The sequence below is a fragment of the Rhipicephalus sanguineus genome, unplaced genomic scaffold, assembly GCF_013339695.2.
Source record: "Rhipicephalus sanguineus isolate Rsan-2018 unplaced genomic scaffold, BIME_Rsan_1.4 Seq4947, whole genome shotgun sequence".
NCBI lineage: Eukaryota > Metazoa > Arthropoda > Arachnida > Ixodida > Ixodidae > Rhipicephalus > Rhipicephalus sanguineus.
Window position 1 is genome coordinate 17,018 of NW_023615369.1, and position 10,205 is coordinate 27,222.

The 10,205-nt window shown below is 45.1% G+C and overlaps 1 protein-coding gene across 1 annotated transcript; it reads right to left on the bottom strand.

The window, feature by feature from the left end:
• Positions 1–6,505: 6,505 nt before the first annotated feature.
• Positions 6,506–9,981, bottom strand: LOC119377564 (T-complex protein 1 subunit delta). Its single transcript, XM_037646971.2, has 2 exons — positions 9,732–9,981; positions 6,506–6,767 (listed from the first exon to the last, which is right to left on the bottom strand). The coding sequence occupies exons 1-2, from the start codon at positions 9,933–9,935 to the stop codon at positions 6,636–6,638; spliced, it is 336 nt and encodes a 111-aa protein (XP_037502899.1). The 5' UTR covers positions 9,936–9,981; the 3' UTR covers positions 6,506–6,635.
• Between the last annotated feature and the right edge of the window lie 224 nt (positions 9,982–10,205).

The window sequence follows — 10,205 nt, forward strand, 5'->3', positions numbered from 1 at the left end:
CTGCCCTGTCGCATTTTAAGCGGCAGCTAAACCCGGCCAAATGTTGTGATCGTTTGCACGCGGAACGTTAGGGAGCACTTCAATCGCGGCACGCATTAGGCACGCATAGGCGCGCAAGCGGGCATGTCACGCCACAGGGGCGTAGCCAGAAGGGGGGGGGGGTTCAAACCCCCCCGAAATTTTTCAGTTTTGCTTGCGCATATATACACGCGCACATACAAACGCACGCACGAACATACATAAAGTATGGTTGAACCCCCCCGAAAAATATTTCTGGCTACGCCCCTGTCACGCCATATGCTCTTTTATTAATGAGAACTAACAGGCAATAACGCCAAGGAAAGTACAGGGGGCGTTATCTGTAGTATTTAGAATATAAATGTGAAGAAAGTAAAGTGGACGAAAAGATGACTTGCCGCCGGCAGGCACCGAACCTGCGACTCCTAGGTTTAAATCAACATATATACCCCAGAAAGTGGTCGGGAGGATGACCGCCGCCGTAGCTCAGTGGTAGAGCATCGGACGCGTTGTTCGAAGTTCGCAGGTTCGGTCCCTGCCGGCGGCAAGTCATCTTTTCGTCCACTTTACTTTCTTCACATTTATAATCTAAATACTACAGATAACACCCCCTGTACTTTCCCTGGCGTTATTGCCTGTTAGTTCTCATTAATATTGTGTCTAACAAAGATAAAACGAGCCCTTGAAAAATCATCTGCTTTCCTTCATATGCTCTTTTGTATTTCGCGGGCATCAGTAGTAAGCATAAGAACCCCAATACTTAATAGAGAGAAAGTTTGAGACTGTCTAATTGGACATTTTTCAAACCGATCTGTAACTTTCTAATTGGAATGTTTTGCCCAGCTTCGTGGCGCAAAAGTTCGTTAATTAATCTTGCCTAATTTAGCAATCAAGCAGAACACACACACAAAAAAAAGTAGCGTGACTTACTCAACGCTTGGTTCTCACGTACACTTCGGAAACGAAGAAACAAGAAAAAACGCCTCTTCCGATCAGCCAAACAGTCTAAACTTCCGTCCTTATGGGAAAAATATTACGCCGCGGAAGACGATTATCTAAGAACCATTCGAAACGCCAAGCACGTGTTCTTTCATGATGAGTTGCCCAAAATGCTTGCAACCAGCTCTCGCAAATTCTGGGAGGTGATAAAACCTCAGGAGATGCCCACCATTAGTCTCTCAAATGCGCATGGCGATATAGTCAACAACAATGAATGCGCGAACCGTTTTAACGAGGCCTTTTTCTCTGTTTTTACAAATGAAAGTTCAGTTCCCGATTTTCCTTTACCTGCGCGCAGCACCGAGTCTATGCCTCCCATTATATTTTCTACGGACGGCATCATTTCGATTATAAAAAACATTAAGCTTTCTTCTTCTGCAGGTGTGGATGACATTAATTCGAAACTTCTCATAAATGTTAAACATGTGTGTGCCGCATACCTTACATTGTTATTTTCGCAGTCATCATCATCAAGCATTCTGCCAGCAGACTGGAAAGTAGGCAAGGTCGTTCCAGTCTACAAATCAGGTAACAGAGACTCTCCACTAAATTACCGTCACATATATTTAACAAGTATCCCCTGCAAAATCATGGAACATGTCATCTACACCCATATCATCAAATTCTTGGACTTAATGCACTTTTTTCATCCTTCTCAACACGGCTTCCGAAGAGGTTATTCTTGTGAAACGCAGCTGGCCATTTTCATTCACGACTTACATTCTAACCTTGACTGCAACATTCAGACTGATGCTCTTTTCCTGGATTTCGCTAAAGCATTTGACACTGTCCCTCACAAACGCCTAATTCTTAAATTATCTCTGTTAAATCTAGATCCTAACGTACTTGCATGGATAACATCTTTCCTGACTAATCGCTCCCAATTTGTGTTTGTTAATAATCACTCTTCTAACCGACTACCTGTAACTTCAGGTGCCCCGCAAGGGTCTGTCTTAGTGCCTCTACTCTTCTTAATTTATATTAACGATCTACCATTGCATGTATCATGTAACTTTCGTATGTTTGCCGATGACTGCGTAATCTACCGATCAGTAACCAACATTCATGACCAAACACTAATTCAGCATGATCTTAACAACATACAAACATGTTGTAACCGTTGGTTAATGAACTTAAATCCTAATAAATGTAAGCTTGTTTCTTTTTCTCGCCGCCGTAACCCTTTTGAGTTTACCTATTCCATCGCTAATGTTCCCATACAATCAGTTCAATCATTCAAATACCTCGGCATCACCTCGGCTCATGACCTGTCTTGGCGTCATCACACTACTAACATCATCTCGTCTGCTAATAAATCACTCGGGTTTCTCAGACGACACTTACGCCATACTCCGCCTCACGTCAAGACGCTTGCATACAAATCGTTTATCAGGTCCAAACTCGAGTATGCATCTTCCATCTGGAGCCCTCATCAATCATACATCATAAGAGAACTCGAATCACTTCAAAATCGGGCTACCAGGTTCATTTATCCTGCATATTCGTACGATATCAGCATCTCATCTCTAAAGGCGGAATCAGGTCTGGAAACCCTTGCTCCACGCCGACAGTGTGCCACCCTCTCTCTTTTTCATACGTTTTATTTCAGTTCACTGAATCATCCACCGTACATCACGCCCCCTCCGCACATATCCCATCGCACTTGTCATCCGTTACAAGTCGCAATACCACGTACCCGGACCACTGCATTCCAAGCCTCCTTTTTCGTAAGAGCCGCAAAAGACTGGAACGGCCTTCCTCACGCCATCTGTGCCATCACTAACCCATCTATGTTTGCAGAAGCCATTAAAAACACCGTTGTATAGTTCTTTTTTTTATACACCACCCCTTATGTAATACCCCTCTTTAGGAGGTCTTTAAGGAAATAAAAGTAAAGTGAAGTGAAGTGAAGTGAAGTGAAGTAAACTTTCAGTTACTTCTGTAAGGGCACGCTCTACTTTCGTGTTATTCCGATTCCTATGACGGAAGGATCAACCTTTTTTTTTTTCTCTTTCCTGTGCAAGCATGTGCAACACAGGTACTTACAGCGTCGCATCATGTAATGACTTCGTAAATAATACATTGTCCATCCATGTGTTATCTTGATGTGAAACTAGATTTGTGCGTCTCTAAATTGAACATGTGTAATCTTGATGTGAAACTAGATTTGTGCGTCTCCAAATTGAACAAGACGCTTGCGCAGTGCCAGTACGATCAAGCGGCGCCAACAGTAATTGTTCGCAGCTGAAAGAAGATTTTATATTTGTGCATTTCAGGCTGAATAACAGTTGCCGACGTGCGAGATGATCGAGTCTCAGCAGAATATTCAGCATATTGAGAACAATCCAATTTTTACGCAACGCAAAAATAGCCGAAAAAAAAGAGCGTTTATGAGTAGCCAGAAGAATATTTAAAATGCAGCATTCAGCAATGATTTCACACGACCGATACGAAAGGGGTGCGGTACCTCGCAAAGCACACTGTTATTTGTCGGAACAAAGTTCTTTCCGCCGATGTTGTGCAGCCACTGCTTCTTGCGCACGCCATCACGCTTACCTTGCGGTATCATAAAAAGTGCATAACGATTTGTGTGCTGGTTTTTTCAGTCATAGGCGCAACAGCACGCCTTAGCGCCATCACACGGCGCAAAAAAAAACAAAACGCGCGCAACATTCGCTACGCGGAGCCGCGGCGAAAAATGGCGCGTGCTTAAAAAAAAATACCAGCAGAACGCAAGACCCACGCGTCTCTAAGGAAAACCGCGAAGGAGACCAATCATCGCGCAGAAAAAGCGGCGGAGACCGGGAGGACGCGAAAGGGGTGAGGATAGAGATAGGAGGACGCGCGCGCGGCGGCGAGGGGTTTTAGGCATGACACGACACAAGTGCATGATTAACATAAATGACAGGTCATAACAGGAAAATCATGTCGTGTATGTCTGTCACAAAGCGCGTAATTGGGCGCGCGTCGCCGATTTGAAACGACGACGCGAAATCCCGGCGCCGGCAGTACCTGTAACAGGGCGCGCACAACGAAAAAAAAAAAAAAAAAAATAAGTATTGTATCAAAAGACTGGAGGCGAAAATGTTTGAGGCCCGTGTACGATAGATTTAGGTGCACGTTAAAGAACCCCAGGTGGTCGAAATTTCCGGAGTCCTCCACTACGGCGTCCCTCATAAGTCATATCGTAGTTTTGGGACGTTAAATCCCGGGTATTATTGTTATTATTATTCGTTCAATGGTGTACCGTACAAGCTGGTTCATTACCTCGTTGGTTACATGTTGTTAATTTCAGCTGTCAGCGTTATTGTTAAACGATCTTTATCATTGCTTTGACAGTAAGCAGAGTTTAAGAGTGAGATAATATACACTGCTGCATTTACCTCGATATTCTATGTGTGTTGCTGTACTTTGCAGCGAAACAACGCGCGAAACATCTTCCTGAGCGTAGACAATATTTGCCTCGATTGAGTCCCTTCCCCTCGTGAACCATGTCAGAAAATTTTCAAATTCTTGGCATGTTGAAAACAGTGGCATAACACAACTAAAAGTGCATTTCCGGTTGCTGGCAGCAGATATTGCTCTACCAAACCTTCTTCTTGTCTGGCACGGCAGCATTGATCGTAACTTTTTTTCGCAGTGCCGCTTGGGCAGTACTGAAGGCCCATATTTCAATGGAAACAAATGAAAAGATACCACTGCACTTAAACTACGTAAAGACTAAGTACAACAGGTTATTTAGTATAATCCACAGCCTTCTGCAGTGGCCTTTCCACATAGAATTGTTGTTGTTTTGATGTTATAATGAGAATGTTCTGACAACCAATCAATCAGTCAGAAATATTAGCGAAATCAATTTGGTCATTGTGATACCCTGTACAACACTTGTACCGGATGACTCATAGGGTGCCAATACAAGGGTTTTACAGCACGACAAAATGTGTGGCAAGAATTATTGGATTTCCTCAAAAAACATTCTTGTATACAGTCATGGCATGGGAATATTGCATTCTGGGATGGTTGATACTCTGGGCATTCAGCAACGTGCAGCACTGCTAACGTACATGTTTAAGAATTTTATAAGTAAATATAGGCCAAACAGTCAGGAAACCATATCTAAAATGTCTGCATCTCTCCAACCTTCCTACTGTACATGAACGTTCAGCACAACACACATCTCAGTTAAACGACCACGGAAACGCATCGGGGTGGTGTGCAGCTTTGCTTGCACAGCAAGTGCATGCAATCATAGGCCGACATGACGGACGTTTTTTTGTTTGTCGGAAACCACCTAAAGGTACTTGGGCAATAGAAGACCTTTCTTTGCCTTCAGCAGTACAATGCAATTTAACAAACATCACAACTTTACAAATATGCGATAGAACCACGAAGAGCTTTAGCTGACCATCAGCAGAGTCCTGGATACAGCGAACACCTCTGACAAACCGTGGTACCTGCTGTCACATACTGAAGCACCCGCATCGTTCCATTCCTACCGCGCCCGATTTGAAAAATGCCCTTTCAATGACATCAAAAGCTTGAGTGCACGTGATCTAGGGCACTCCCCCACTGTGGGGCGCTAGTTTCTTATGGCATTTAGGCCAGCATTTGCAAAATCGTTCTCAATGACAATAACATTAATTCCACGATGCGTTAGAGCATTTACGATCCAAACACAAAGCTACAAATTACAGTGAAAAAGTCGCAAACAAAACTTTTGCTGTCAGTCCTCGTTTAAGCACTGCGGGAGAGCTGTGTACCATAAGCACCATAGAGTCCCAATGATATCAAAGTGCCAGTACACAAACACGGTTAATCTTATCAAGACATTTTCCTGTGACCAAGAGAATATCTCACCACATTTCTCACCGATCCAGCCTCATTTCCCTTTACTTTTACTCAGGAGAACAACTTTCAGACCACTGAACTAGCAGCTAGCATGATATTACCAATACAGGGTCATTTTTTTTTTTCAGAGAAAATGTTTAACATGTGGGATTCACGTCCCAAAACCTTAATATGATTATGGGAGATGCCGCAGTGGAGGGGTCCGGAAATTTCAACCCCCTGGTGTTCTTACCATGTACAGACACCACACAGTATCCGGGCCTCTGGAATTTCGCATCCATAGAAATGTGTCCGCCAAGGCCAGGATAGAACCCGCGACCTACAGGTCAGCAGCCGAGCACCATAACCATTGTTCCACCGCGGCGGACCAAACAAAAGGTTTCAGGCAGTTTTCTTTGAAGGAATGTTCAAAATACAAGCTATGACTAAGACATTGGTTTGTTTGGTAGTTCACAGGATTCCTGAAATTCTAGGACGTAAAGGTCTCCAATGATCTTCCAACCAGAGGAGAAATGAGCTTGTGACTACTTTACACCTACCATAAAGGCAGTATGTCATTTTGCTATGCAAATGCAGTAAAAAATCAATGCAGCTTCTTATAGGCACATAAAACAGGCACAGCAAGTAGTTCAGAAAGCATTTTTATTTAGCCAGGCCCTGCCCTTGTTGATGGGCCTGCCATAAGGTTTGTCTTGCTTTCTTTTTGGCTTCTGGTGAGAGACGAAGAGGCAGAGCCCAGCTGCTGCCAAGCTGCAGGTGGCGGTCGCGCATCAGCGCACTGTCTGGACAATGTCGTCTATCTTGAGGATGCTACGCACGGTCTCTGCAGCCAGCGTGATGGCGCTCACCGACACCAGCAGAGGCTGCACCACGTTCTCTTCCAAGATGTTGGTCACGGAACCCTGTAAAATTGTCATTTTGTTAGGGACGGGCAAATCGTAAATTTGAGATTCGAAGCGAGTGATTTCGTTGAGTAATTTGGAATCGAATAGTTGAGATAGCATATATCACATAGTCAACTGCCAATTTTTTGAACATGCTTGAAAATTCGGATGCTCTCACAGCACCGTCACAAGCTCCACAGATGTTGATGTTCAAGAACATCTAAAACTTTGGACTTTCCGCCCAAATTCTTTGGTCGGAAACGGCATTAACTACTTCACCTACCACAAAGGTTAAGGGGGGACGGCGAAAAATGGCAAAAAAATCGATTTTTTGAAAATCACATTTTCAGTTTCTGTAGCCCTTTTTATATCCGATTCCAAAATATCTTCACCGAAAACCGCGTAGAAGTGCTATAAAAAAATTGTTGCGCCTGCCGAGGTGGCGAAAATTATTGGGGAAATCGCAAAAAAACACTGATTTTCAAAAAATCATAGCTCCGCAACGACGCCACCGGGCGCCGATATCTTGGGCTCATCGGAAAGCGCATTTCTCCGTCTTCAAATTCCCCGCCGCAGCTGGCTCCTCCCTTCGAAAACAAGCGCACAAAAAGCAAATGTTCGAAGGTCGTTTCGAGCCCTCCGATTGGCCGCGTCCGCCATGTTGCCCCAGCGCGCCTCGCCATTGGTCCGATGCTCGCTCCGGGAGATCGTCGTCTGCAGCTCGTGCGTCTCGAGCTCACGGCTGTCGGAAGTCGCGCTACTTCGTTGCGTGTTCGCAATCGCGCTGTGTTCACGGCTCGACAATAACTTTGAACAAGAACTACGTTTTAGTTTGGAGCTACTAGCGGAAGCTCGGTGGGATTACGATGGCGCGCCGCACTCGTAGCGAACATCGCAAACGCGCGTCTCGGACCGACTTTCTAGCGTTGACTCGTCGGATCCGTGGTTGGAGGTTCTGCTTATGCGCACTTCGGACGTCGTGACGAAGATGATCGCAGGACGACTCTTCGTACTCGCGACCACGCATTACGTACTTTGAAACATCGGGCACCGCGGCCGGCGCGTCTACTGCTCGGAGTCGTCACTAGGCCTAACTCCGCTCACGGCGTCGGCACGCGAGACGAACCTCGAACTTTGCGGGCAAGAGCAACGCGTTAGCGGATTCGCGGCAGTGTGCTTCTTCGCAAGGAACGAAGCGCTTCCCCCGCCGGCTTCTCGGTACAGCGGATGGTCATTTTACGCATCGGCAGCGGATCCCACGGCCAAGCTCGTCGTGCAGCGGGCGCGCGTCGGCGTCCCGCAATGCGAGGCCAAACACGTTGCGCGCCTATTTTTCGTCGCCGCACCTAGGCATATTGCGCATCGTCATCGAATGCCGCCAACCAGCACATCGCGTGCCGACTTCCCGGACTATGCGGCCGAGCACTTAGAGGTGAAATAAAGCACTGTTGATGCAATTTAGGCGCGCTTGGAGCCGTGCGTGGTATCGCCGTAAGCGCTCATGAATCATCTGAAAAAATAAAAGCCTCGCAGAAAACCCGTGTCCGCGACCGGGTGAATGATGAAGCGCATCGGGTTTACAAATTAGCTTGACGAGTGAAACAGGGAGATGAATTCATATCTGCCCAGTTCGCGTCTTGAATAAACTGCTAAGGAATTCCTATTCCACCAATGTCTTGGCCATAACTGCCTGTTATTTAGGAGGAAGTGATAGGTTGCCATGATGAGAGCCGCTTTTAGTATCCTATAAAAATGATTCAATGGTCAATTGCAATCAAGACTGTTAATTATGTTAATGAGAGCATGAATACAAGAAAGCTGGCAAATCATCATAGTACATGACCTACTTGAATTACAATATCTTGTTTTTTTGTCATGTCTATTACACCACTTCATAACTTCGTTTAAAATTCATGCTACATGTTCTTTGTATATCAGAAAAGGATTTTAAAAAAAAGAAAACAAAGGCACAACCGATGAAAGGCCACATGTGCAGGAGGTCCAACATTATAAAACACCTTAAAGATCACAATCTTCTTGTGTTTTAGAGAAGCAAGGCACCTCAAACTAAGACAGGGCACTCAAGAAAGTGCACATTACGAAGGACTCAAAAGATTACGACCCGAGTGCCTTTTGATGAAGTAATATCGTTGGTACAACTTTAAAAGCCGTTTTCTCAAAACGACTTTTCTTGCTTCCTGCTTCGCTTGTTCCGCTGATTTCTCACTGACCGCTGGGTCTATTTCAGTTCCGTTTTTTGTTCTATATTCCTTGAAGCACAGTTCAGGGCGTGACATTCTTGCTTTTTCAGTATGGCGTTTTGATAATTAGCTATTTGACGAGTTGCACAAAGCCTCGATGCCTGTTGCGCAGTCACCTCATGAAAAATGAAAACTAAAAAAAAATTGTTGCAAATAAAAAAATCTAAGAATGTCACGCCTGCAATCAGACGTCTTAGAATGCATAGCACTTTGAACGAGTTTCCTATCGCATTTTTTAAGCGAGTCAGACTCGGAACAAGATAAGAAGGTGAAATATATTGTAAATCAAAAAGTTGTAAAGATATATTCATGAAATTTCTACAGTAGCATTAAAACAACATTTCAAATAAGTGTGCCAATTTTCATCAAAATCCATGAAGAAATAAGAAAGTTGGTACCGAAAGCCACGTCCCCCCTTAAACATGATCATGGATGTTAAGTCGTCGGGCCGGAGATGTGCCACTAGGCGTCAATGTGGGTGCGTCCATGTGAAACGGTGCTACAGCTGCCAAACACCAACAGACATTGTGCAAGCTCTCGTGCATCATTGAACAATAAACAGTCAACTACTCCTCTGAAGACACTGCTCACTTTCGTGTTATACCGATTCTCATGACAGCGGGATCAACAATGTTTTTTTTTTAAAATAGCATCCCCGTATCAGCAAGCACAAAGAAACTACTAACACTGCAATACCCAAAGCACTTTCCCCGAGACCCACCTTGCGCACGTTGATGCCAGAATCACGCTCTCCCTGGGCATGCTTGTTGCGGAGCTCGGTGACGGTGGCGATTGGGTGCAAGCCGGCATTCTCTGCCAGCGTGTAGGGCACCACCTCCAGGGCCTCTGCAAAAGCCCGCACACAGTGGGCCTCCAGGCCCCGCAGAGTTCGTGCCCGCTCTCCGAGCCGCAGCGACACCTCCATCTCGGGGGCACCAGCCACCTGCTATCAGGGCCCTGCACAAAGGCATGAAATATAACGATTTACAATAATGCAACTGCTGAGCTAACATCAGAGTGCTACTTAGCAAGTGATGAAACTATTCGGTGCAAACTGAACGAGGACAAAGAACACACGACCAACGGGTGTTCTTTGTTCTCATTCAATTTTCACCATACTAGTTTCTTCAGCTATGAACTAATGCCAACTTTCTCGAAAGAAGATTCTGCTGGCTAGTATGTGGATTTGCCAGAT

What these genes read in the sequence shown, in the direction of transcription:
- LOC119377564 (XM_037646971.2), bottom strand. Translation starts at nt 9,935, where the DNA reads ATGGAGGTGTCGCTGCGGCTCGGAGAGCGGGCACGAACTCTGCGGGGC. An exon ending in CTGGCATCAACGTGCGCAAG is followed by an intron (nt 6,768 to 9,731) that starts GTGGGTCTCGGG and finishes ACAATTTTACAG; the next exon opens with GGTTCCGTGACCAACATCTT.